The sequence below is a fragment of the Drosophila miranda genome, chromosome XL (assembly GCF_003369915.1).
Source record: "Drosophila miranda strain MSH22 chromosome XL, D.miranda_PacBio2.1, whole genome shotgun sequence".
NCBI lineage: Eukaryota > Metazoa > Arthropoda > Insecta > Diptera > Drosophilidae > Drosophila > Drosophila miranda.
This window is the reverse complement of record NC_046673.1, coordinates 3,510,204-3,535,086: the sequence shown is the minus strand read 5'-3', so window position 1 is coordinate 3,535,086 and position 24,883 is coordinate 3,510,204. Positions and strand designations below refer to the sequence as shown.

At 47.2% G+C, this 24,883-nt stretch overlaps 8 protein-coding genes across 22 annotated transcripts in view; 5 read left to right on the top strand and 3 right to left on the bottom strand.

Annotated features, from left to right (window-relative positions):
* The first annotated feature begins 1,860 nt into the window (after positions 1-1,860).
* LOC108151730 (tubulin-specific chaperone A-like) lies at positions 1,861-2,704 on the top strand. Its single transcript, XM_017280530.2, has one exon. The coding sequence runs from the start codon at positions 1,955-1,957 to the stop codon at positions 2,417-2,419; it is 465 nt and encodes a 154-aa protein (XP_017136019.1). The 5' UTR covers positions 1,861-1,954; the 3' UTR covers positions 2,420-2,704.
* A 345-nt stretch (positions 2,705-3,049) lies between these two features.
* LOC108164123 (microsomal glutathione S-transferase 1) lies at positions 3,050-4,527 on the top strand. The gene is made up of 2 exons (XM_017299723.2): positions 3,050-4,189; positions 4,253-4,527. Exons 1-2 carry the CDS (start codon positions 3,942-3,944, stop codon positions 4,503-4,505), a joined length of 501 nt encoding a protein of 166 aa, XP_017155212.1. The 5' UTR covers positions 3,050-3,941; the 3' UTR covers positions 4,506-4,527.
* A 117-nt stretch (positions 4,528-4,644) lies between these two features.
* Positions 4,645-5,577, top strand: LOC108164131 (microsomal glutathione S-transferase 1). Of its 2 annotated transcripts, XM_017299743.2 has the most exons (4): positions 4,645-4,903; positions 4,963-4,998; positions 5,087-5,166; positions 5,228-5,577. In XM_017299743.2, exons 1-4 carry the CDS (start codon positions 4,745-4,747, stop codon positions 5,478-5,480), a joined length of 528 nt encoding a protein of 175 aa, XP_017155232.1. In that variant the 5' UTR covers positions 4,645-4,744; the 3' UTR covers positions 5,481-5,577. The 2 variants fall into 2 exon arrangements, with proteins under 2 accessions (XP_017155232.1, XP_017155224.1); XM_017299735.2 differs by lacking the exon at positions 4,963-4,998.
* LOC108164145 (cytochrome c oxidase copper chaperone) lies at positions 5,543-6,166 on the bottom strand. Of its 2 annotated transcripts, none has more exons than XM_017299753.2 (3): positions 6,061-6,166; positions 5,812-5,997; positions 5,543-5,721 (listed from the first exon to the last, which is right to left on the bottom strand). In XM_017299753.2, the coding sequence occupies exons 2-3, from the start codon at positions 5,955-5,957 to the stop codon at positions 5,637-5,639; spliced, it is 231 nt and encodes a 76-aa protein (XP_017155242.1). In that variant the 5' UTR covers positions 5,958-5,997; positions 6,061-6,166; the 3' UTR covers positions 5,543-5,636. The 2 variants fall into 2 exon arrangements, with proteins under 2 accessions (XP_017155242.1, XP_017155248.1); XM_017299759.2 differs by having other exon boundaries at positions 5,812-5,988; positions 6,061-6,148.
* Positions 6,167-6,330: 164 nt separating this feature from the next.
* Positions 6,331-7,233, bottom strand: LOC108164115 (translation machinery-associated protein 16 homolog). The gene is made up of 3 exons (XM_017299713.2): positions 7,130-7,233; positions 6,699-7,071; positions 6,331-6,636 (listed from the first exon to the last, which is right to left on the bottom strand). Exons 1-3 carry the CDS (start codon positions 7,130-7,132, stop codon positions 6,458-6,460), a joined length of 555 nt encoding a protein of 184 aa, XP_017155202.1. The 5' UTR covers positions 7,133-7,233; the 3' UTR covers positions 6,331-6,457.
* A 216-nt stretch (positions 7,234-7,449) lies between these two features.
* LOC108164107 (lipoamide acyltransferase component of branched-chain alpha-keto acid dehydrogenase complex, mitochondrial) lies at positions 7,450-9,661 on the top strand. Its single transcript, XM_017299701.2, has 4 exons — positions 7,450-7,635; positions 7,836-8,519; positions 8,596-8,994; positions 9,055-9,661. Exons 1-4 carry the CDS (start codon positions 7,564-7,566, stop codon positions 9,286-9,288), a joined length of 1,389 nt encoding a protein of 462 aa, XP_017155190.2. The 5' UTR covers positions 7,450-7,563; the 3' UTR covers positions 9,289-9,661.
* A 2,719-nt stretch (positions 9,662-12,380) lies between these two features.
* LOC108163638 (MAP kinase-activating death domain protein) overlaps positions 12,381-24,883 on the top strand; it is a 28,069-nt gene continuing 15,566 nt past the window's right edge. For 3 of the 13 annotated variants that reach the window (XM_033387587.1, XM_017299052.2, XM_017299058.2), the window contains exons 1-10: positions 12,382-12,908; positions 17,063-17,190; positions 17,260-17,675; positions 17,773-18,340; positions 18,406-18,767; positions 18,852-18,978; positions 20,443-20,475; positions 21,229-21,323; positions 23,279-24,407; positions 24,478-24,681. In XM_033387587.1, coding sequence (XP_033243478.1) covers positions 17,068-17,190; positions 17,260-17,675; positions 17,773-18,340; positions 18,406-18,767; positions 18,852-18,978; positions 20,443-20,475; positions 21,229-21,323; positions 23,279-24,407; positions 24,478-24,681 — 3,057 coding nt within the window. In that variant the 5' untranslated portion in view covers positions 12,382-12,908; positions 17,063-17,067. Of the gene's footprint in view, positions 12,909-17,062; positions 17,191-17,259; positions 17,676-17,772; positions 18,341-18,405; positions 18,768-18,851; positions 18,979-20,442; positions 20,476-21,228; positions 21,324-23,278; positions 24,408-24,477; positions 24,682-24,883 lie in introns of all 13 variants that reach the window. The other 10 variants (XM_033387612.1, XM_017299075.2, XM_017299067.2 and 7 more) reach the window with 5 other exon arrangements.
* On the bottom strand, positions 19,020-19,717 carry LOC108163662 (tubulin-specific chaperone A). The gene has a single exon (XM_017299087.2). The coding sequence runs from the start codon at positions 19,626-19,628 to the stop codon at positions 19,176-19,178; it is 453 nt and encodes a 150-aa protein (XP_017154576.1). The 5' UTR covers positions 19,629-19,717; the 3' UTR covers positions 19,020-19,175.

Sequence of the window (24,883 nt, the reverse complement as noted above, 5' to 3'; positions counted from 1 at the left end):
TATACATACATATGTACATACATACAAAGTATTTATTATAGGATTAATTATAGGCCATGTTTTGAACATATTTATGCACATTTTATGTACATAAATACATATTTAAGTACCTATTGCTTTCCGTTATCACAGACAAGAAATGTCCGTCCGTTTGTATTTTCGCAATTTTGTTTTTAAAACCGATTTCCATAGACTTTTTTTTTTCCTAGGCATACTCTATATATAGAGTGGGGGAAGCATTCAGGTAATAGTACTCGTAATGATATTGTACTTTGCGGACTTTGAATCAGCGGCATGAGTGGGTATATGAAAGGCGAATGAGTCGTTGGTTTTATTTCATTAAATTTGTATTTTTTTTGTACTGCTTTGCAGATAGATTGTGTCTGGCTGATAAGAGTGTTTAAATACTCTTTTATTATTTTTTTTTTGCTTCATTCATTTAATGCCTTTGTTTTATAAGTGTCGCCTGTTATCGTTATGGAGGCATACTTCTTAAAGCCACTTATTAAACATTGTTCGCTCAGCTTATCGCTTTTTAGTGACACAGAAATGCCTGAAACTCACTTATATCTCTTAGTCCGTGGTAAAATCCAGAAAGTATTGGAAACTTCCTTGAGTTCGCTTGGATATATGTACATACGCCAAGCTCCTTGATGTTGTGTGACCCTACCCTGGTTCTAGACTAGCAATTTGATGACATGACATTGCATATAAAAAATCAATTTATTGTGATCTTCCCTGTTTGGGGAGCTTTCAAAAAGAAAAGGACGCTTCACCAAGATTCGGTACCTAGAGCAAGCCAAGCCGACGTTAGTTCAATTGAAATTGCATCGAATGTCTCACAGGCTGCACTGAGCGTCTGTCATTTGGGAAGAGGAGTACGGGGGGGCCTGTGTGCTCTGCTTAAGTATTAAAATTAATTCGTCATAGTGCAAAAACACGCCAATGAACAAAAGGAACGGAACAGCCAGCAGAAGCAAAGTCATCCGGCAGTTTGGACTTTGGACGCTCTACGTGATGTAGTCGTCGTCTGGACAGGCGGGCGATGACGACGACAACGACGACAAGTCCCGCGGCTGTGTGGCGCTGAAAAAATTCGATGCGACGCGTCGGCTCTGGAGCGCGTGTTTTATTTGAGCGAAGATGGAGGAAACAAGAAACACAGGCGAATAAGATTCAAATATAATTCATTGACTAAATTTAGACGGGACCAAAGACCAACTCTTGGGCATACGTCATGGCATGTCATGGCATGTGGTTAAATGTGCAGGGTAGAGATGGACGGCGACTGAGGCATGGACCAACACAGCAACGAAACTAGAATATTCCAGTCCACGCGAAGAAGAGCGCGCAGCCACATTCACACACGTACATATGTACATACATACATATGTACATATGTATCTTCAGTCAGAATTTTTAATTTTATTATCATTTAAGAGTCAATACTAAGGCTTATTGGAGATACTTGTACAACGCCAAGAACGCAAATCGAGACCGCCATATCTCTGAAGTGCTTTATCAAATGATATACTTTTGTACCATTAAAAGCTTATTACTTCATTTGAGAGTTAATAATAAACATAATAAACGGTCTGCAAGTACATACATATGTATTTATGTATGCACATACATATATTGCGGGGAAAACTCTGATATCGGTGATCGTCATACATATTGACGAGATCCTCGGCTACCAAACAAAACAATTGTTTCCTCGCCCGACCACAAGATATTCCTTCACATTTGGGAATTGACGCCAAAAGGTCCACCATGCCAAAAACATTAAAAGTCAATAAAAACACATTTCCACATAATTTTGTGAAAACCGAGAGGACTGAAGCTGGTTTGTTTCAGTTTCAGTTTCAGATGGGGATCAGGCTCACTCGGATTTTCTGTTCATTTTCCACATCAGGTCCAGTTTGTGTACAGTGTCCGGTTCCATAGCAGTGCCATGTACTGTCCCCGTATAACCAAGCCACAAGCCAACGATAATCGCCCCCAAGCCAAGCCCAAGCCCAAGCCTAAGCCTAAGCTCGAATCCAACCAGCGCCCTACCACATACTACAGTGGGTCCGACCCCCGTCTCGAGCAACTAGTCGTCTACCGGTCCCTGCTCGAGCACTTGCTGTACCAAAAGATGCACTATGACCGGGAACGGGAACTAGAAGAGCAGCGTCTGGAGCGGTTTCGGCGCGAGGGCCTCAACGAGCGCAGCCTGATGGTACAAGAGCGGGTTCTGAAGAGGACTCTGGCCATGCTCCCAGGCATTGTCTTTAAGATGCGCAACGAGGTGGATAGGCTGCAGCGCCTCCTGGAGACCGACCAGCAGAAGCTGAGGCAGCTGGATCTGGAGCTCTTCGATCAGTGCCAGCAGCTGCTAAGCGCCTCGAAGCAGAGCCTAGACCACGAGCTCTGAGACCCTGAAACCTGGCTCGATTCCCTCTCGAAATATTCAGTCGATGAGCTGCCAAATTCAAATGTATACCGGAATGTAAACCAAACTAAACCAAACCTCAATCCTTCATTTGATTAGAAATAATCCGCCCAAATATAATATATACAAAGTTGAAAAGAAGAAAGATGGGGCTGGTGGTTCTTAAGGATGGTATGGTTCCTTCGGGCTCTGGCAGCGGCGGAATTTCCTTGTCCAGTGGTTCGGTGTTTGTTAGTTTCTTGTGCATTTTTGTATCCCCAAAAATTGAGAGATGTTGGCAATTTTCAAGGCAGCCCAGGTTGGACCCCACAGCGTCTGCTTGATGGAACAAGCAAGCAATATCATCTTCGATATTTATTCCTCTCCACAGTAAGGATGTTTAAATTCAGATCAGGAAATGATATAAGACCTGCCTGAAAGTATGCTAGGAAATATATCAAATTCCCTCTGAGAAAAGTGGAAGTGAGTTTACTGTTAATGAATAGCTTAAGGTTTATAGAACCTGCTTGGCTCAAAAACGAGCCAAGCCAAGCTCATTTCCAACGTTCCTTCTTAAAATTCATATATGAAATGTTATCGGAGAAAGTCCACCTCCTGAATGCACTCTGAAATATGTATTGGCCACGAGACAGACGTGTTCGCGCTTTTTGAATTAAAATCGTTGTTTCTATACATACATTTGTATAGGTGTATTGGCCGCACGCCAGACCCTACTTTACCTATCAACTGAACGCCAGACCCTTCATGGCATTTATTACGAACCCAGTCACATGTCAGACTCGACTTGGCCTCCACATAGCCCGACGAGCAAATCGTTGAGAGGGGTATGGGAATAATGAATCAAAGAGAGGCACAGGGTGGAATGAAGCAATTAGTCCACAATAAGTCCAGTCAATTTAATTTTTAATGCACATTGATGTGCTCTCTTCCCAGTCTTTCTCGCTCCCGCTTGTTTGACTTAGGGGCCTGCTCCCTCCTCTTTTCCATCTCCCTCTAACACTCGTTTGGCTGAGGCGCTTGCGTTGGTCCGTTGTCTTGATATTTATTTGTTTTATTTATCGTTTCTTTTGTTTTGCACATCTTTTTTGTGCGGTGACCTTGATAAATGTGCTTTGGGTGGTAAATGCTGCTGTGTCATGAACAGTGGGGCAACTTCCGTTTGGACTGCTTCTATTTTCAGTTGGAATGCTCTTAAGTGATCAATCTGTGATCTGTGATGGATTCTGCACTGTTTCCCCATCATATCCCCAAGCGGCAACTGGATAACTATGGCTGTCTGCCGTCTACCGCTATAGGGCCCGGCTATGAGCCTGCGCCCTTTTTGGAATATTCCAACAAATAAATAAATGAATATGTATACACGTCAGAACGTGACGTGACCCTGCGAATCGGGGCATCTGCTCCATTCTTATTCCGACGCTGACACAACTTGACCGAATAGTCGCCTGCCAAAGCTTGTCGAGAATAGGCCTGAACTGGTCCGTTCCGAGTAATCAATTAATAAATGGACAACAAGACATTGGCCACTCCCATTACCGGGCCCATGCGCCTGGTACTGCTAGACAGGTCGAATCCCGTTTTCGCCTGCTACCTGGTCTGGATGAGTTTGCTGGTGCTGAAAATGCTGTGCATGTCGCTGCTCACAGCCCGCCAGCGGATGAGGACCAAGACCTTTGCTAATCCCGAGGATCTTCGCCTCCCCAAGCTCAGCGAGGTGCGATTCGGAGATGCCCATGTGGAGCGAGTGCGTCGGTAAGTAAAGGTAAGCTTCTCTCCGACTCCCCCCCAAAGTAATCGCATTTTACTGTATTGCAGTGCTCATCGGAACGATCTGGAGAATGTGCTGCCGTTTATGTTAATGTCCCTGGCCTATGTGGCCACTGGGCCGCATCCGATGGTTGCACGGCTGGTCATACGCATCGGGGCAAGTGCCAGAGTGCTGCATACCATGGTCTACGCTTTCATCCCGGTTCCCCAGCCGGCCCGGACCCTAGCATTCTTCACCACCTTTTTAATCACCTGCTTTGAGGCGATCTATGTGCTCGTCTGCTGTATCAAGTATATCTAGACGCAAATAGCCCGACGGGCCATTAAGTAGTGACCCCTCCCATCTCACCCCTCCCATGGCCACAGAAAACGATCCGCTCAACTATATATGATTCGACGCAATTCGTAGCCAGTTTGACCACTTCTATGCGGCCTGGCCTGTGATGAGTGGAGCTGTGAGCCGTCACTAGATGAGCAGTCGCTCTAGTCTGCTCCAATCGAACGCACCTCACCAAACGCTCACCTCCGATAGCTCCCAAGATGTCCACCAATAGCAGTACCATGCCGATGACGCCCCCCAATGAGCTGTTCAACCTGGACAATCCTGTCTTCTGCTGCTATCTCTTTTGGGCCACGGTGCTGGTGGTCAAGATGCTGCTCATGTCGCTTTTGACTGCCGTGCAACGTTTCCGCTTCAAGGTAAGAGGGATCGCAGCGTTTCCCGCTGCAGTTGCTCAAGCATCATCGACTATTCACAGCTTCTGGGTCTGGTTCCATTGGGAATGAGGCGAAAGGTAAAGTCATCATAACATTCATAACCGGTTTGGGGATACGTGGTCGAACGTTCTGAGAACTAAGGGTGTCTGGTTCTCTGCCTTACAGATATTTCCCAACCAGGAGGACCTCTTCTTCAAGAACACGGAAGTTCAGTTTAATGATCCACATGTGGAGCGCGTACGCAGGTAGGTGCAGTCCAGTACAGTCACTCCCTTATCCATAATTTATTCAATCGATCTACTGCAGAGCCCATCGCAACGACATGGAGAACATCTTGCCATATTTCATCATGGCCCTGATCTACATAAGCACCAATCCGGATGCAACAGTGTCCTGCAACCTGTTCCGAGTGGCCTCCTTGGCCCGCATAGTGCACACCCTGGTCTACGCCGTGTATCCTGTGCCGCAGCCATCCCGGATAATCGCCTTTGGCTGCATGCTTCTCATTACTTTTTACATGGCTGCAGTTGTGGCCTTGCGCACCCTTAGCTTTGTCTGACTCCAGCGCATTCCTCTCCTCATCTCTCTGTATTAGAAAAAAACTCATTCGGCATGAGCAGATTTGGCTCTTTCAATTAAATTACGACTATAATAATTATCATGAGATGCAACACAAACAAACAGTGGGAAGGGGGGGCTGGGACGTTAGAGTTGTTTAGATGTTGAAGCCGGCGTCGCGCATGCACTTCTTATGCGCCTCAATCAGTTCAGTGCAGTTCTCCTCGCCGCGCTCTACCATGCTGTTGAATGGAGAAGAGAGCTCATTAGAAGTGTTGCGTCATCCTAGCAGCCTGTAGGCACATCTGCATAGGTGCACCCTGAACGCTTACCACTGGTCACGTGCCCGCTTGGTCTCGGGACAGGCGCAGCATGCCTTGCACTTGGGTTTGGCACCAGAGGCGGCATTAGTCGCGGCGACGGGTTCTGATGCAGCGGCTTGAGCGACTTCGACTCCCTTGGATGTGCTGCTGCCCATTGCTGAGGAAATTGTGTATGTCTGGACAGGCCTTGATACACTAGAGTGTGAATGGAGGCTTACTTTCGCTTTTGGTGTCCGTTGTTTATGTAATAAAACTTACGGTTCAAGATAGAGGCAGATATTTCACCACAATTGTGTTTGTCGCCGAATTCAAGTTCACGCACACTCAAACAGTTGGATAGAATGCTGAACAGCTGATGCATATCGATAGCTACCTACCGATAGGTATGGTGCTCTGAAACAATCAGTATTGTAAAAGACCCAAACTCAATGGCAGCTACACTTGGTTTTAATTCGATTTAGCTAAATTATTAGGATTCCACCATGTGATCTTTACGGCTTTTAGAATGTTTTATATCAGGTAAAAAGGTATTTGCGTTTCTACAGCACCCATTAGCTGCTGCCAGTCGGCGGTTACTTGCTCGGCAGATATGGCACTGATATATAACAGCCAAAACTAAATGTATTTTTATTTTTTGTTTTATTTAACTAGTTTACTATGCCGTCTCCATCTTTTCACCCGCCTTACTGCTTTTAACTTCTTCTCCCTGCTTCTTTAAGCGTTGTAGCATGTTATGCGAGACAAGATCTAACTTCAAATGCTGAACACTCAGGGCACTGCCATCCCAATCCCGTAGCATTTTCAATTTGAGCGGATCGCAAAGGTTCAGCAGCTCTGCATAGGAGAAAACCCAGTTAAAATTTTTCTTTAACACCATTAGAAAATGTTATGCTTGCCCATTCCGCCGCTCTGGTACTCGTTGCGCTCCTTTTCAAGTGTAATTGTAATGACGTCTTTGCGGGCCGCATGTTGGTTGGCGCGATGCTTCCCAATCGACTGCTTCAGGGCAATCTGCGCCAGTTCCTCGTCGAAGCGTTGCAAGTAGAGGGCTATCAGGTCCTCGAACTCCTGGGGACTGAGTGGAGCGGTACGTTCCTCTGCGATGTGGCCCAAGAACCAGGTCAGCTTTTCGCCCATGATGTTGCTTTTGATGGCATGGCCCAAGCGCACTTTATGTTTGTTGTTTTGACGACGCGCCTTCTTGCCCAGGGCCTTGGTCTTGCGACTATTCGGGTGTTTGCATTTCTCCAGCTCCTTGCGTAAGTTAGTCTGTGCAAGGGGAATATAATTATGATGCTCTACTAAGATCTATTTATAAGAAACTTGCCATTTTTGTGCAGAAAGAACTGTTTTCACGTTTTATAGGGCTTAGTGTTGATTAGTACTTGAAGAAAGGCACATGTACAATCGATCAGCTGGTGGTGGGGAAAACTGTTTAGCCCACCAAGGCAAGAGACTGTTTCAAATTTAAATTGAAAACAAAATTTGATTTTCAACGGATTTTAAAATTGTACAGGATGTAATGCAATTAACAGAAATTTAAATTCTTGTATAGAGATTTTTGCTACATAAAAATGCTCTTATGCAGTTATATGTCCACCATCGATCGATCATCTATTGTGCATATCTATTATCGATAGTGCCAGTGATAGGCCAGCTCTATCTAGAACCATCTGTTGTCTGTGTTGTCGCCAAAACACGATCAGCCAGGACAATTCTAATCATTTCCAGAACCCTTTATTCGCTCCCTAACTCAGCTAAATGGCAACACACCTGCTCCGAAATGGAGCTTCCAGCTGGCTTCTCAAGAACTATCTTTCCCGCCACCAAACAGTGAGTAGATCCAACCAGATTTCCACTTGTTGCTGCCGTCCTCTATTTTCCCTCCAGCGCCGCGCACACAAGATAGTGTTATGTAATCAACTCCGCATACTCACAACAGTGGCCCGAGCGAGAGGGCTATAGTGTGTTGTTTTAACAAGTCATAATGCATGCTGCACGTTTCTAAGTGGTGTTCGTATTTTTTTTTTCAGCTAAAGCGCTGCCTGCATGTGACTCCTAGCCTGGACAAGACTGTTTCCTTCAATCTGAGCGACATCGGCGAGGGCATCCGCGAGGTGACGGTTAAGGAGTGGTTTGTCAAGGTGGGCGACACCGTCGAGCAGTTTGACAATCTATGCGAGGTTCAGTCAGACAAAGCCTCGGTGACCATTACCAGTCGCTACGATGGCAAAATCACTAAAATCCACCACAGCATCGATGAGATCGCATTGGTGGGCAAGCCCCTGCTGGACTTTGATGTGCTCGACGAGGAGGGTGACGAGAATAGCACTGAATCCTCCTCTTCTTCCTCCGATAGCTCCTCCAGCGAAGCGGAGGCTGCCAAACTTTCAGCAGGAGAGGCTGTTTCCATTAATGGGGGCCGAGTAATCACCCCAGCCACTCCCGCTGTTCGTCGCCTGGCGAAGGAACATCAGCTGGACCTAGCCAATGTGCCGCCTACGGGCAAAAACGGACGCGTTCTCAAGGGCGATATACTGGAGTATCTGGGGCAGGTGCCCCCCGGCACAAATATCCCTCATCCTACGATTGCCGCCAAGCAGCAGTCTCAGATAGCCAGAACGACTGCTGGTACAGCAGCTGCCATTCCCTCCGATCGTGTGGAGGTGCTAAAGGGTGTGCGCAAGGCCATGCTGAAGGCGATGACCGAATCCCTGGTGAGTGGAGGAGCCATCCCTTTCAATTCTTAAAGACAATGACATGATATACCCATACTTTCTCCCTGGTCAATAGAAAATTCCGCACTTTGCGTACAGCGATGAGATCGACATGTCCAATTTGGTGCAGTTCCGGGCCCAGCTGCAGGCAATGGCCAAGGAGAGCGGTGTGCCCAAGCTCACGTTCATGCCGTTCTGCATTAAGGCGGCCAGCATTGCTCTGACCAAGTATCCGATTGTTAACAGCTCTCTGGACCTGGCCAGCGAGTCGCTTGTCTACAAGGGGGCCCACAACATAAGCGTGGCCATCGACACGCCCCAGGGCCTGGTGGTGCCGAACATCAAGAATTGCCAATCGAAGAACATCATTGAGATAGCCAAGGACCTGAATGCGCTGGTGGAGCGAGGACGCACTGGCTCGCTGAGACCCACGGACTTTGCCGACGGTACATTTTCCCTGTCCAACATTGGCATTGTGAGTAGGAGGTAGCTTTCTCCAATGTATAAGGCTGTTGAATACTAAACTTTCTTACAGATTGGCGGCACTTATACGCATCCCTGCATTATGGCGCCCCAGGTTGCCATCGGTGCCATGGGCCGAACCAAGGCTGTGCCGCGCTTCAACGATAAGGACGAGGTGGTCAAGGCACAGATCATGAGCGTCAGCTGGTCGGCCGATCATCGTGTCATCGACGGCGTCACCATGGCCAGCTTCTCGAACGTTTGGAAGCAGTATCTGGAGCAGCCGGCTCTCTTCCTGCTGCACTAAATCTGGCTTCGGCCTCCGCTCCGACTTTGGTCTGACCAACGGATAAGGCTGTTTTGTTGCATTTATCTAGACAAATACGCATTTAATTCTGTTAATCATAAGAGTCCCATGGCCAGGAAAACGGGTGCCGCCGCTCTCCCCCAAAATGTGCATTTATAGGAGGCAGCTGCTCTGAGCGGCTCCTCGATAGCTTTAAGCTCCTGGCTGGCACCCGGCTGCCCTGGACGATGGGTTCTTTTTAAATTGTTGCCCGCTTTTAAGCCAATAGCCAATCTTAGTGTGTTAAGCTGCCTGTTTCCGTTTACAGTCAAACTGTACTATGTGCAATTATGTTAAAGCTTTTTTCAATAAAAATCCAATCGGTTTATGTAAATTCCTCGCAGTCTATTTGCATTCCAGCAACTAATTGGGTTTTATAGTGATTTTTTCCTTTACTATTAACTCCTATAAGAAAGATCCTATACAAAATTATATTCTGTCATTATTTGTTTAACTTTGATGTACGAAGGTAACCTAACGCCAGAATGGGAATGACATATGTATTTGTAACTCGCTTAAACGTTGGCTCTTCTGGTAGACAATTTTAAACATAACTTATCCACTTGAAAGTTGTTTTCTTTTGATTAGAGCATCGTTTTAAGATGAAAATTCTTGTTAAGTTGTTAAATTTTTGTATTTATTTAAATAATGCTAATAGCTAGTTAAAACAAAATATTAACAAGTGTTGGAGCTATAGCTACTGAGGCCTTAAGCCCTAGGGTAATTGGGTCCGATTTTATACTTATATAAAAAGGTGTTGGGATGAGTATTTAAAGTATGCTCGGTTATATTTTGTGAAGGAGATTTGCCGTGACTAGGAATTTGAGGATAGTTTTGGAATTTGCGTTGGTGGGGTTCGAGATCAGTTGCATGGGGTCTTTGTTATTTAATGATAGGGACCTTTGTGGGGAGAGTAAGGAGAAGGTGTATAGTATGTGTCGTAAGGTATGTTCGCGTTGCCGCACAATGAACATGTCTTGGGCAATGTTTTGTCAATGTTGTGGGCGTTGGTCAGCTTGGTGTGGCCCAGTCTCAGTCTATGTTAAGTTGTTAAATTCTTGTCAAAGGATCGGTACATTTGAAATATCGAATGTTTCCTTTGGTCGTATCAGCGCTGCCAACTGATCTCAAATTGCAAGAGGCTAATTTTCATGTAGACACAATGTAGAAATGGCATTTAATCGATAATAGTGCTATGACATTAGACTTTTCTAACTTTGCTGTGAAAAGAGAGACAGCATAAGAGGGTGAAAGGTATAGGAAACTGCCAGCAAAGTTAGATCCAAAAAGTGTAACAATCTCTTTCTCACTGCATGCTTCTCCCACAAGTCTATGTCTGTTTTTGCAACTAGTCAGCTAGCAAAGTTTTATGATTTTATTTATATTTAAATTTTATTTTATATTCAATTGCCAATTTAATTTATAAGATTTGATGATACTTGTGATGTCGAGCAGCCCTTTGAACCTAAACTATCCTAAGTTCTGCTTGTGCGGTGTGAAATTTTTTATTTACAATTTTCACATTTAGCAGCGGCAGCAATCTGTGGAGCTACGATCGGCAATTTCTTAAAATTCAACCAGAAGTTCAAGTTCAGCGTCTGCAAGTGGTACGTAGTTGAAGTGTTCATTTGCCCTGTACATTTTTAAATACATATACTAGTGGGGTAACGCATATTTCAGATGATTCCATAAAATAGCGCTGCTTGCAGTTTGCGCAGCTACTAAAAGAAGGTCGTTGCTCAAAACACTTCAGGTCCATTCCATTTGAAATGAAAATACTCAGCCAGAGTTAGCTGCTTGCTGCTCCTCTCAACAGATAATGGAATACTCACCGATGGTTCTGTGAGTATTTGTGTACAAAGTATTTTTCAATTGGTTGATCAACATCATTGCTGGCTGAAGATCAATGGGACCACAGCCCCCAATGGTGCGCCAGCAAAAACCGATTCTTCGGATACTTCGCACGCACCGCCACCACCCATCAAGAAGCGGATTACAATCTGAAGTCCTTGAAAGGAGGTAGGATGCTGGACTATAATTTCGGCATTTATGTGAGCCATCTCATTACGATCATACCATTTGTCTTTAAGAACAACATTGTTCTTCACTGCTGCTGCTGGAGTGGTAACCTCAGCCAGTTGAAGCCTTGATCCTCAACTAACTGGTGAAGCCACTGCAGCAGCAACAGTCCAGATTAATCTTGTTATTAAAGTCAAAGGTAGGATCGAAACGAAGGGAAGTCTGGAGTTGGAATATTTACTGATATTGTTTTTATAAAGTAAAATTCAATAAATAAGACTCATTTAAAACTCGGACTCATTTAAAAAAGAAATAAGTATAATCGAGCATGAGCTGTCCCACGCTACAACAGCCATCAATATTTTGTAACTATCGCTGGCAGCAACATGAAAAATCAGATAGTCATTTAAATGCGAAAAGTTGTGGTGATTATCTTTATAGAAAATCGTTTTTCACAACAGCTTGTCTTTTGACTGTTTGTTTCTACGCTTTTTATATGATGACGATATAAATGGTTGTCAAATTCGTCAAAGAAACTTACATGCTTCACTGTGTGCCGGATGCAAATTCGATACTATCGACGATTTTGCTGTAATGGGATTTGCTTTAACATAATCTATGCTGAGCCCATGTTTTGCGGTTCGTTTGCAGCATACAATTGGCAATTATATCGCTCCAGGAGCATGGGGCTTATGTGGATCCATTTCCCATGGCAACAGCAACATAGGATCGATGGTCGTTCTAGTATCGGAGCTTATCTACATGTTTCGCTACTACATCATAATTATTACATCGGCTTTTCATTTTTATTGCGTAAGTAGTATCTTTTCCTGCACAAAATTGTACAAATTATTATTATTTGTCTGTGATTTATCTCTCATCTCTTCGATGGTCGAAAAAAACCAAAAACATTGTATGCACAATTCCAAACCTATCGATATTATTGAAAGTGGCGTCGATGATTTTGCAGCCTACAGCCGTGCACATGCGCAGGCTGGAATTCTCCGAGAATCCAACAAGTGCGGCATGGAAATGGCAATGGATGTGCGGCTCATGCTCGCACACTCGCGCACACTTTCCAGCCGACATCAGCAGTGGAGGAATAGAATAGCCAAACCAACACCACCACACCACACAAGCTCTGGTTGTGGGGGAAGAGGGGGCGTGTGGTGTGTGGCTGGTTCGGTTGGTTGGCACTGGCGTCCTTTCCGGACTGTCAGTCACACCACGACCAGCGCAGTCAGCACACACGACCAGCTGAATTCACGGCTCTGTGCTAGCGACGTGCGAAGAAAAGCCAAAGGAAAAAGGAGAGAAAATAACAGCTACTCTAATTTGTTCATCTGCTTTGTATTTTTTTGCTGTTCAGTGATACCGTAGAGAGCAGAAAGTTAATTATTCTCAAAGTGGTACATATTGCTAATATTGCTGCAGTTGCTGTTTGGGCTGCTCATCTGGTGCTGCCATCTCGCAATGTAAACAGAATGCAAGAGCAACCAATCATCACCCATTTTCAATAATTTAAAGTTGGGAACACAATAATTAGTTAATAAAAGAAAGAGGTAAGTTATGGAATTTCATTTTATACGCATACATACACGCTTGGCCTGCCGCAGCATTGTGTCTGTATGTAAATGTATGTATGTAGGCGTGTATAGAACAAGAAACGGTATTTTTGTTGGTGCTGCGCTGGTTCTGAGCTGCTTTTCTGCTCTCTTCCCCTTCTCTGCATTGCTTTTTCTGCTGTTTATTTGTGTGCTCGAGAGCGTGTGTGTATTTTTTTTGTGCTTAACGATTTTCCAGTGACCTTGTTGCGTACGCAAGAGCGTACAAATTTGTGTATGTATGTGTGTGTGTGTGTGTCAGTGCTGCTGCTGCTGCTTAGCCTTGTACTCCCACCCATCGCCGCCTCAAGCTGAATCCACATTCAGCTTTTGCCTTCCTCTTCCACACGTGTGTGTGAGAGAGAGAGACAAAGAGAGATTGTATGTATTTCCCTTCTGCGCATATACATTTTTGGGGCCGACATTTTCGTAGCATAGCTTGGAGCGCAATAGGAATTTATGCGGGAGCTTCGAGAGCCCCGATATCCCAGGAATTTTCCCTTGGCATATTGCTTGCTCCCTGAATTGGAATGTGTATGTGCATAAAGCAGATAGAACATGGAGTGGGAGTGGGAGTGGAAGTGGGTGAGTGTGTGGCCGGATTGATAAGACCAACCTTTTGTGGCCTTGATGATACGGCCTGACTGCGAGTGTGCAATGCCGATGGTTAATGATGATTATGATGTGGCTGGACACCAGTGGCCAGGTGGGGGCCAGGGAATGCAATTGCCGAGCCCTTTATTGATTTTATGATACCACCAGGCCGGAGGCACGTGCAGGGGCAACAACAAGTCATTCACACCACATGCAGAACGAATAAGGACTTGGGCAGAGGAATGGAATGGAATGGAACAGAATGGAAGCTATGACACTAAATGGAAATTGCAAAGCAAAGCAGACAGCGAAACTGACTGACTGGCTGACTGACAGAAAGACAGACACACAAACAGACAGACTGCCAGTCATGGCCGCCCACTGAAGAGCTTGTGTCCGCTTCCCTCCCCTCCCCTCGCCCCAACTCTAAGTGGCCCGAGTGATGACAGCAGAGAGCTGCTTGCAAAGCAGATGCCTTCCCGTCTCCTCGGTCTTGGCTCCTTTCCCCTTTCATGGCGGCGCACGTACATAATTCAGACAAGAAATTCCACTGCACACTTAGGGCGGTCTGCACGAGCTGACTGAAAGATCCGTGGGTCTTAGCCTTCCTTACACTCCTTCCTTCTCACTTCACTTGTCTCATGCTCGTACTACATAGTCTTTGTGTTCTACAATACATTTGCAGTAATGGTGAAGGAGGTGCTTTTCACGATCTGCACACTGCATTCTTGCATTTCTCTGGCGTTGTTCGTCGTGGAATCATTTGTGGCATGTTTTGTCGTCCTCCTTCATTTAAGTTTGATTGTTACGTACAAGCGGCGATGTAATCCACCAGCTCTAAAGGACGGAAGCCTTAGCTAAGCTGAGTTTCTCCTGTCGCTTCCTGGTCACTTAGAGGATTTCTTTGTGTGAGCCCCATTTGGGGCATCGCTTCTTGGCAGTCTTGCGTGCGCATTGCGGAAAACAAGGAAAGGTTTGTCCGCTGTTTCCTGGTCGCTTGAGAGGATTTGCTTTTGTACTCGTAAATACATACTTCTAAGCGTTAAATACCCACTAAAACCTTTAATCCCCCCTGACCAGTTCAAAGTGGAATGTGCCTTGTTACAGATATGCTAACTTTTATTGGGGATGCTGCTCATGCTCATACTCGATCTCAGATCCCACTTAAGTAGCTGGGCAATGTTCTGGGGCAACAGATACAGTCGACTCCACTGGCCTCCCCATCGAGAGCAGACGGCAGAGGGCAGTCCAAGCGTCACATCTCCAGCTCCAAGGATGATTTCATAATACGCGTACGCAAAGTGCGCACTGCTGTACGACGTTGACAGTTTTTCGGTTAATGACAGTTTCGCTTTCTGTTTGCTATTTTTAACTCCGACCAGAGTGGGTCGGCGGTCGGCGAAAGTGTGAGCGAGTGAGCGAGTGACAGCCATCACAACCACAACGACATCCATGCTGATGTCATTCCGCGGGGATCCGCGTGCGGAGTCTGCGGTCTGCTGGGGTCCTTTAAGTGGACTCCCTCGGATGTATATGTACACGTATATTTTCTCGAAAAATAGCCCTACTTGTGGGCGGTCGCGTAGGGGTGGGTTGCGGGGTACGGCAGTAACTGCTGTATGGCTGCAGCCTTGACATGATTCACCCTGACATGTTTTAGCTATTGTGGCAGCTGTGTGGGAGGCGAGGCTGGTTGTTCGAGTGGCTGTCCGGCTCGTCGGGGCTCTGTGTATGCGCTGGTTGACCAGGAGGCTGCGTTTTTAACTCCTCCCAGCATAATGAAGCTTGTCAGCTGCACGGTGCACGGTGCACGGTGCACGGTGCACGGTGCACGGTTCACGCTGTATTCGTCCCTCCACTTGACGGCGTGTCATCCGTGATGAATGCGCTGATGATGTGGATGTGGATGTTGATTTTGACTTTGGTTCGCGTTTTGCTCTCTTTTTCCTTTCCCCGTTGGCGGTGGCCTTGAGGAAAAGTTCCACCCAGCAATTGCTGGGTGTTTCGCACGCCAAACGTCCCCCTTGCATTCCCCTGCCACAATACCCCAAACCGAAACCCAAACCCTTTGCCATAGCCATAGCCATACCCATACCCACTCCCACTGCCACTCCCACTCGACTGACGTCAATGGAATTTGCAATTTCTGATTGGGCGCTTTAAAGTATTTCAGCTTTGACATTCAATTTTCCCAGCTGAGCCCCAAACCGCTTTGTTTGCTGCTCGACGGTCTTCCAGGCGTCCTTCGGCAGCCCCATCCTGTCATCCTCTCTCTTCTTCGACCTCCTCGTTTGGTTGCGCCTGCGGCAAGGTCAGCAGCCAACAAAGAGCAGGCCACTGACTTGACTTGACTGAGCCTTGGACGGAGCATCCTTGACGGAGTATGGGAGTTTGTTGTATGGTTGCTTTAGGGAATGGAATCATTTGATTGGACATTCCATTCCATTTCCATTCAAGGAATCTTTAAGAGTGCGAATCAAATGATAATCGAATAGTGCAAGCTCGGAACTTTTTATTATTCTTCTTATTATTATTGTTACAAGGACTTATCGAACTTGAATTATGTGGAAGATCTCTTTATGCTTAGGCTTTAAAGTGCCTCATTAGCGCTTTGGCGGGTCTTGTTGTCCAAAAATGTTGAGATCTATTTCTATAGAGTGCAGGGCCTTCACATAGGATGTGTTCCGATGTTTCTATCTGACGGATATCTATTTAAAGTTTTTTATTTAAAATTATACAAGCTAAGACGTCGCATTCACCCCTATTCTCTGGCTACTCAGGGTTGAAAAACTCCTGGGCTTTCCATTGGCCCACACTGTCGTTAAAGTACTTGACATTCTATTGTCCCATAATGTCCGAATGTCGTCCCAGTGGGAGCCCACAGAACTGTTTGGGAGTCATTAAATTCTATTAGTTTCAATAGCGCTTGGGATTTGGTTCTTTTTTTAAGTTCCAGCCCATTTGAATGTATGCGTGCACACGTATTATCACGCATATGCGCTGTAACCTTTACCTTATAAGTTTTTAGAGTATTGTGATACTTTTTGAAGAAACTTGCCCCACAAGATCAGAAGAATTATTATATCGATCCAGACAATACCGATGGCTTCGTTTTAGTATGGTTGGAAACGTTGGAAAATGCATGACATACGAATATGTCTACATAGGTCAGTCCTTAATGAATAGAAATGGTATGGCTATGGACTTTAGCTGCCTCGGGTCTTCGAATGGAGAGCATAAGCACAGAATGGCCCCAATGGAGGTCAGGGGGTGGGTCACACCCCAATCCTAGAACACTATGCAATTAATTACAACAGAATTACAGCATGCGTATTAGCTCTCTCCTTTAATAGGTTGTGTCGGGCTGTCGATGTCCCCTCAAGGACATTAAAGCCGTGGCCATTCGCTTTCTTAGGAGAGTGGCCTTGGCTTTAATGGCGGCAGCAGTCGTTGCGGCACTTTTATGAGCTCTGATGTAGTCTGTAGCTTAATGCACTTACCCTCTTGTTCTTTTGCAGCGAGGATGTCGGACCAGCAGCGAGCCTCACTCTGCCCCCGCCTGGTCGACTACATGGCCATTGTGGGTGCACACACAACGCCGCCGATGCCCAAGGGACTGCAGGGTCTCAAGGCCCCGCCGGTGCAGGTAAGCAGGGAATACTCCTTGAGTCCTTGAGTGTACCGCTAATGGAATTGAATTGTGTGTTTGCGACAGGTTCCCGACTTGCTTCGCCGCTATCCGCCCTCGGACCACGCGGACTTCCCCCTGCCCTTGGACATGGTGTACTTCTGCCAGCCGGAGGGCTGTACCAGCGTGGGGCCGCGACGCACGGGTTCGGCCATCCGCGACATGACTTCGTTCGTGTTCGCTCTGACGGACAAGGACTCGGGGAAAACGCGCTACGGCATCTGTGTGAACTTCTACCGGCCCATCGAGCGGCCCAGCACTGTGGCGGGGTCGGCGGCGGCAGGCAACGAGCGACAGGGGAGCGGTGGCCATGCAGCTGGAGGATCGGGAAACGGAGGCCCTGGCGGAGCTGGCAGCGGACGGGGCGGACGACGCTCGTCCGCTTTCCGGCGGGAGTCGTGGCGCAAGAGCATGGAGCGCAGCTCGGACTCGGCGTTTAGCAGGCAAGTGTTGTGTGCTTGGCGCTTGGTGGTGACCGGGCCAGGGATTGTCGCTCAGCTACTTCTCAGTCTAATAGATTTCAAACCATTTCCATAATAGTTACGGCCTCTTAACTACTTCTAGCGACTACAGAAGTAACGTAGCGCCCAGCGACTCGGATCGTGAACTCACCTCGCGTCGCGACTCTGATCAGCAGCGCCTCCATACGCACCACCACCAGCAGCAGCACTACCACCACCAACAACAGTCTGGCAGCGGGCAACAGCCGCCCACATCGGTGCCAAAACTCGGTCTGATGGCCCCATCTGCGGATTCGGAGTCGGGCGGCAGCCACTCGCCGTCGCCGCGCGCCTCCCGCAAGCGGACTAAGCTGCGCAACCAGTCGCTTACCTCGCTGTGCATCATCTCGCACCACCCGTTTTTCACGACCTTCCGCGAGTGCCTATTTATCCTCAAGAAGTTAATTGATGCTTGCAACGAGTCCTCCTCCCCGAAGCGTGTGGGAGCCTCGCAGAAGCTCAATCGGGACAACGTGTGGACGGTGCTGACGGGTCACGTCAGCGAAGCGACGCCCTCAATCGTTCTGCATGATGTGCGTGAGATCGAGACCTGGATACTGCGCCTGCTCTCCACCCCAGTTCCAGTGCCTGGGTCCACGCGCGTGGAGGTACGTTGAGCCTCTTCTGTTCCTCCGGTTTGACTGATTAGCTGATATCTTATTTCCTTTGTCAGGTGGAGGTGCTTTCGCCCACGGTTCATGAGCCCTTACTGTTCGCCCTGCCCGATCACACGCGCTTCTCGCTGGTGGACTTCCCTCTGCATCTACCGCTGGAGCTGCTCGGGGTGGAGACCTGTCTGAAGGTGTGGACCCTGATCATGCAAGAGAACAAGGTGCTCTTCCAGTCGCGCGACTACAACGCCCTCTCCATGTCGGTGATGGCCTTCGTCACCATGCTTTACCCCCTGGAGTACATGTTCCCGGTCATTCCTCTCCTACCCACCTGCCTCAGCTGTGCCGAGCAGTTGCTGCTGGCCCCCACACCCTTTGTCATTGGAGTGCCGGCCTCGTTTCTAGTGTACAAGAAAAACTTTAGGTGAGTGCCAGCCCATATCCACCTCCATCCAAGGGATGGAAAGGATCTTTAACTGTTTTAACTGTCGTTTCGTTTACATGCCAGGCTGCCCGATGACATTTGGGTAGTGGATCTGGACTCCACGAAGCTGTCTCCGCCCACCGGCGGTTACGAGGAGATACCGCCGCTGCCAGAGCCCGAGGGCACCATCCTTAAAAACCACCTAAAGCAGGTGAGGGCCCTGCTGAATCATTCCCATCCCTATCCTTCTCCTTTTCAACTTTGTATATATTATATTAGGGCGGATTATTTCTAATCAAATTAAGGATTGAGGTTTGGTTTAGTTTGGTTTACATTCCGGTATACATTTGAATTTGGCAGCTCATCGACTGAATATTTCGAGAGGGAATCGAGCCAGGTTTCAGGGTCTCAGAGCTCGTGGTCTAGGCTCTGCTTCGAGGCGCTTAGCAGCTGCTGGCACTGATCGAAGAGCTCCAGATCCAGCTGCCTCAGCTGCTGCTGGTCGGTCTCCAGGAGGCGCTGCAGCCTATCCACCTCGTTGCGCATCTTAAAGACAATGCCTGGGAGCATGGCCTGAGTCTTCTTCAGAACCCGCTCTTGTACCATCAGGCTGCGCTCGTTGAGGCCCTCGCGCCGAAACCGCTCCAGACGCTGCTCTTCCAGTTCCCGTTCCCGGTCATAGTGCATCTTTTGGTCCAGCAAGTGCTCGAGCAGGGACCGGTAGACGACTAGTTGCTCGAGACGGGGGTCGGACCCACTGTAGTATGTGGTAGGGCACTGGTTGGATTCGAGCTTAGGTGTGGGCTTGGCTTGGGGGCGATTATCGTTGGCTTGTGGCTTGGTTATACGGGGACAGTACATGGCACTGCTATGGAACCGGACACTGTACACAAACTGGACCTGATGTGGAAAATGAACAGAAAATCCCAGCGAGCCTGATCCCCATCTGAAACTGAAACTGAATCAAACCAGCCTCAGTCCTTTCGGTTGAAGGAGTATTCCACTTGATGTGATATTTATTTTATGCCACAGTCCAATCACTACCACAAATACTCGTGATAGCAGCTGGGTTTTCTTGTGTGTCTAGGCAATACTCGATGCAAATGTGCCTGCTCCCTTGATCCCTTGATACCTTTGAGCTCTGGGAGCAGGCACATGCAACATGGCACGGCTGTGGGCCATCATATCCGCAGTAATCGTTATCGCTCTCATAATCGTTATCGTTTCTGCATTCAAATTCAAATATACTACAATATATATGTGTATAGATGTGTACATCTCTTGTCTGTGTGCGGAATAACAGAGCTTCTCCAGTGCGATTATTTATCCCCATACCCCCCATAACACTCCCTATACAATATACAACTCTCTATCTACCTACATATCTATAATTTCATTCTCTCTCTCTCTCTCTCTCTCTCTCTCTACCTCTCTCTGTCTCTTCCTTTGTGTTTATCCGCCTCTTTATTATCCACCTGACTATCGATGTATACCCCATCTACATATATGTCTATTTTCTCTGCTCCTATGCTCTATGCTCTGCTCTACTGTTGACACTCATGCATTATCTGTTATATAAAACTTGTTAAACTCGATATCACAACTTTAACTACAACTACAACTCGAAAACGAAAACGAAAAACTCCAACAACTACAACCACAACCACATCTGCAGGCTATGCTACTAATGGATGAAGCTGGACTTGGTGTAAATATCGTTCACATAAATGTTAAATATGTTTGGTTTATCGTTTATCGTTTGTCGTTATCGTTTCCCGTTTCCCGTTATACGTTATCCGTTTTCGCTATTTGTTATTGTTTTCCTCAGTTCGATTTACTATTTTGTACATACTAAGCATTAACCATTTATAAAATACAACATATCTACATCCCATATGTACGATCTAAGGCTAAGAAGAACATACATACATACATCACAGCTGTAGAACTAACCTAACTAAGCATGCATATCGTACAGTCACTCCACATAGAACATAAATATAACGAAATACTCGTATAATAGATGTTCGTTTATAGATAGAACTGCAGAACTAGAATGGGTTCCGACAATTAGGCTATGTTTCCTAGCCTCAGGGTAGGACGTGAGTCTCACATCCTCTCCACTTCCAATGGATCTTAATAAGTAGATCAAAGCTTCATCTATCTATTTATCTACATATCTCCTGGTATATGTACATATCTCAGTATGGTCGTCCCTCTCTTTAGTGTTCTTTCATGTTCTGTGTGCATGCCCTGTCAGCCCTTTCTTTCTCTCTCTCTTTCTCTCTCTCTATCTCTCTCTCGCTCTATACCTAACTAACGTAGCTTAAACTCAGCTCCTTAAGAGCATTCTTCTAGACCATACCCTACCCCTCTCATAGCTAGTCAAGTTGACGTCGACATTTAGAGTGTAAGTGCTAGGGTCCCTCGCACTAATTAGTTTATTTGAACTCCTTCACAGGCACTCACCTCAATGACGGCCACCAACCAGGCCGTGTCCTCGCAGCAGCTCCTGCCCTCGGTGAGAGACAGTCTCCAGGAGCCGCCATTGCTCGGGTAAGTCTCCGTTAGCGCAATTCCATTAGAAGCGAATTTAGACTCGTGGCTGATAGTGGTTCCTCAGTTTCCGCTTTCAAGCTGTTCGTTATAAAATTTTCGAGTTCGAATTTGCGATCTGTATGCAAATAATACTAATCGGTATTTTTTTGGTATTTATTCGTAAACAATCCCAAATCGCTCGTAGTGCGTTCTCCTCTGTTTGTACCATTCAATTCGTTTGTTTATGGGAAACTAGTTAGAACAGCGAATCAACGTTCAGTGGAACTCTAGTATTCCTACACAGGATTATTTGAGATTTATCGAACTATCTTATCGAACACTTGTATCCTTTCCTTGAAGCCAGATCATATACATGTATGCCAGATTGAGCGAAGGCATTTGCGTTTTTTCCGACAACCCGAACTCCACATTTACGAATGGGATTTCTCCGTTTTTATACCCGATACTCAAAATGAGTATTGGGGTATATTAGATTTGTGGTAAAAGTGGATGTGTGTAACGTCCAAAAGGAATCGTTTCCGACCCCATAAAGTATATATATTCTTGATCAGCATCAATAGCCGAGTCGATTGAGCCCTGTCTGTCTGTCCGTCCGTCCGTCTGTCCGTCCGTCCGTCCGTCTGTCCGTCCCCTTCAGCGCCTAGTGCTCAAAGACTATAAGAGCTAGAGCAACGATGTTTTGGATCCAGACTTCTGTGATATGTCACTGCTACAAGAATATTTCAAAACTTTGCCCCGCCCACTTCCGCCCCCACAAAGGGCGAAAATCTGTGGCATCCACAATTTCGACGATACGAGAATCGTAGAAGATGACTATATCTTCTAGAGTGCAAAATCTGAACCAGATCGTATAATTATTATAGCCAGCATCAAGAAAACAATTTCATTTTTTCTCGCCCTGTCTCTCTCTAACACGCACGTAGCATAGGCGGCTTTGCTTAGAGTAAAACATTAGCGCCTAGATCTCAGAGACTAAAAAAGCTAGAGCATCCAAATTTGGTATCCACACTCCTAATATATCGGACCGAGACGAGTTTGTTTCAAAATTTCCGCCCCCGCAAAGGATAAAAATCTGGGGATATTCAAAAATCTCAGAGACTATTAAGGCTAGAGTAACCAAATTTGGTATCCGCACTCCTGTTAGATCTCACTATAAAACGTATATCTCAAAATTTCGCCCCACCCCCTTCCGCCCCCACAAAGGACGAAAATCTGTTGCATCCACAATATTGAGGATACGAGAAAACTAAAAACGCAGAATCATAGATAATGATCATATATATCAGATTGCTGAATCTGGATCAGATCAGATCATTTTTATAGCCAAAAGGAACAAATCAATTTGCACTGGCAACGCAGCACCCGACGTCACGCTCAGACTGATTTTCTGTCTCTCTCGCACGCACTCCTTGTCGTGTCGTTTAATATTAGCGCCGTCTGCCGGAGGAGAGCCATACTGACTTAGTATCGGGTATAACTGTAGAGTTGCGGTGTCCGCAGCAACTCACAACGTTCCCCCTCGTTAGATTTGAATTTAAGGCTTTATTGTTCGATGTTTAGTGTACAAAATTAGAGGGTGTTGCCGTGAGCTATGAGTAGGAGATTCGAGCTGGCATGAGAGCAGGAAGAGATGAGCGCGACTACAAATAATTCAAGCGAACTCGGATAGATGTTGTTAGAAGAAATGATAGAAACATCTTAAATATCCTAAGAACTTTTAGAGGCTGCTGCTCTGAACAGATATTACCACCAGGCACACAGCTCGATCGATAATTCCAGAGGCTAGTCACAGTATGATAAATGGAGTAAACGTGTTCCATCTGAAGCTGGCAGATCCTGGCGAATATACATACATGAGTAGCAGTTGAGAAAGATAGAAATATTAGCAACTGAGAGACGAGCAGGATTGCTTCCAAGACAATACATAATTACCTTCTGTGTACCTTTTTTAGGGTTTCTCAGATGCGTCTGCCCCTTCAGACGCCCCCCCACTCGGCCCAGGCCAGCCAAAGGAACTCGGTGTCCGCGCAGGGGGCAATGATCAGCTCTCGACAGCCCAGTCCAATGAACTCGCCGGCCCTCAACCCATTTGTATACGGCACGGACGTGGACTCGGTGGACGTGGCCACGCGGGTGGCCATGGTGCGCTTTTTCAACGCCCAGAACACTCTGGCCAATTTCGCCGAGCACACGCGTACCCTGCGTCTGTATCCGCGTCCTGTGGTGGCCTTCCAGATCAACAGCTTCCTTAGGTCGCGGCCGAGGGCTTCGCAGTTTTTAAACCAGTTTGCGCGGACACAGGCTGTGGAGTTCCTGGCAGAGTGGTCTCTGACACCGACGAATGTGGCCTTCCTGCGGGTACAGACGGGCGTCATGGACCCTATGCAGGTGGGGGATAAGCCCAAGTGGTTTGCCCACTCGCTCACGCCCATTCGCTTCTCGGTGTGGGATGATGGAAGCTCGCTGAACGGCGCCCTGCGCTCCCTGAAGCAGCTCGAGTGCCAGCCCACGGACGAGAGCGGCTCGGACTCGGAGGGGGCGGATAGCAGCAGCTCGTCGTACTCGTCCCTGAGCGACTTTGTCTCGGAGATGGCCTCCTCGGACCTGTCGCCCAGTGTGCATGACGTCTTCGGTTCATACAATCGACCCCATGTGGTGCCCCAGACGCTCTCCTCGAACCTGGATCCGGCTTTGGTCTATCATCCTCCCAGCAAGCTGCAGTATCCCGAGGGCCTGTGCGATGCGGCTGCCAGCAAGGAGGAGGATGAGGAGCGCGCCGACTCTCCAGTCTCCTCCTCTTCCAGCCGCTCGGATCTGAGCTCGCCCAGTTTCAACCGCGACTCTGAGTTTGACTTCCAGCCGAAGTCGGGACAAGCGCAGACGCAGACCCAGACGCAGGCGGGACAGGCGGCCTTTGAGCTGGCCACGCCGCTAGCCATGCGTCTGGAGGCCACCATCAAGATGGCCAGCGTCGAACAGGATACGGACACAGGCTCCACGGTAGCTGGCAAGAACATAGCCGCAAGTGCCAAGCTTCAACGCCACCCCAGCGACGTGGAACGTCCTGAGAAGAAAATACCGGTAAGGATAGCCTTCATCCCCTGAATCTCCGAAGAGAAGTGCAAAATGCGCTAATTATACCTCATTGCAGCCGCCTCTGACGCCGCCCGTGAAGCAGCCGAGCGTCAGCAATATCCTGGCCCGCACCGGCAGCTCGGGATCCAGTTCCAGCAGCCCCGGACGCCAGAGCTCTCAGAGTTCGCTATTCGAGAACTTTGCCTCGCATGCCAAGGAGCTCGTTCGCGAGACCACGCGCCAGAGCAGCCAGGAGGGACTCCTCGCTCACGTGGATAAGGTGAGCTCAGGTTCTGGCTGTGGTGCCTTGCCGGACAAATCTCCTTTCAGTGAGGGACTGATTCGATGTGCTATTGTGTCGTGGTGTTTGATCTGTCAATTTTTCTTTCTTTCCTTTCTGTGGTTGACTCTTCTGTTCGTTTTCCGTTTGCTTCCGTTTTACGTCACGTTTCCTTTGGCGCTATTGCGTTGGTTGAAATGAA

Bases quoted from the DNA above. Each gene is read 5' to 3' on its own strand.
- LOC108151730 (XM_017280530.2), top strand. From the start codon at position 1,955: ATGTACTGTCCCCGTATAACCAAGCCACAAGCCAACGATAATCGCCCC.
- LOC108164123 (XM_017299723.2), top strand. From the start codon at position 3,942: ATGGACAACAAGACATTGGCCACTCCCATTACCGGGCCCATGCGCCTG. The intron at 4,190-4,252 runs GTAAGTAAAGGT...ACTGTATTGCAG, and splicing joins CATGTGGAGCGAGTGCGTCG to TGCTCATCGGAACGATCTGG.
- LOC108164131 (XM_017299743.2), top strand. From the start codon at position 4,745: ATGTCCACCAATAGCAGTACCATGCCGATGACGCCCCCCAATGAGCTG. The intron at 4,904-4,962 runs GTAAGAGGGATC...GACTATTCACAG, and splicing joins TGCAACGTTTCCGCTTCAAG to CTTCTGGGTCTGGTTCCATT. The intron at 4,999-5,086 runs GTAAAGTCATCA...TCTGCCTTACAG, and splicing joins CATTGGGAATGAGGCGAAAG to ATATTTCCCAACCAGGAGGA.
- LOC108164145 (XM_017299753.2), bottom strand. From the start codon at position 5,957: ATGGGCAGCAGCACATCCAAGGGAGTCGAAGTCGCTCAAGCCGCTGCA. The intron at 5,722-5,811 runs GTAAGCGTTCAG...TCCATTCAACAG, and splicing joins AAGCGGGCACGTGACCAGTG to CATGGTAGAGCGCGGCGAGG.
- LOC108164115 (XM_017299713.2), bottom strand. The intron at 6,637-6,698 runs GCAAGCATAACA...TCTCCTATGCAG, and splicing joins GTACCAGAGCGGCGGAATGG to AGCTGCTGAACCTTTGCGAT.
- LOC108164107 (XM_017299701.2), top strand. From the start codon at position 7,564: ATGGCAACACACCTGCTCCGAAATGGAGCTTCCAGCTGGCTTCTCAAG. The intron at 7,636-7,835 runs GTGAGTAGATCC...TTTTTTTTTCAG, and splicing joins ATCTTTCCCGCCACCAAACA to CTAAAGCGCTGCCTGCATGT. The intron at 8,520-8,595 runs GTGAGTGGAGGA...CCTGGTCAATAG, and splicing joins AGGCGATGACCGAATCCCTG to AAAATTCCGCACTTTGCGTA.
- LOC108163662 (XM_017299087.2), bottom strand. From the start codon at position 19,628: ATGTACTGTCCCCGTATAACCAAGCCACAAGCCAACGATAATCGCCCC.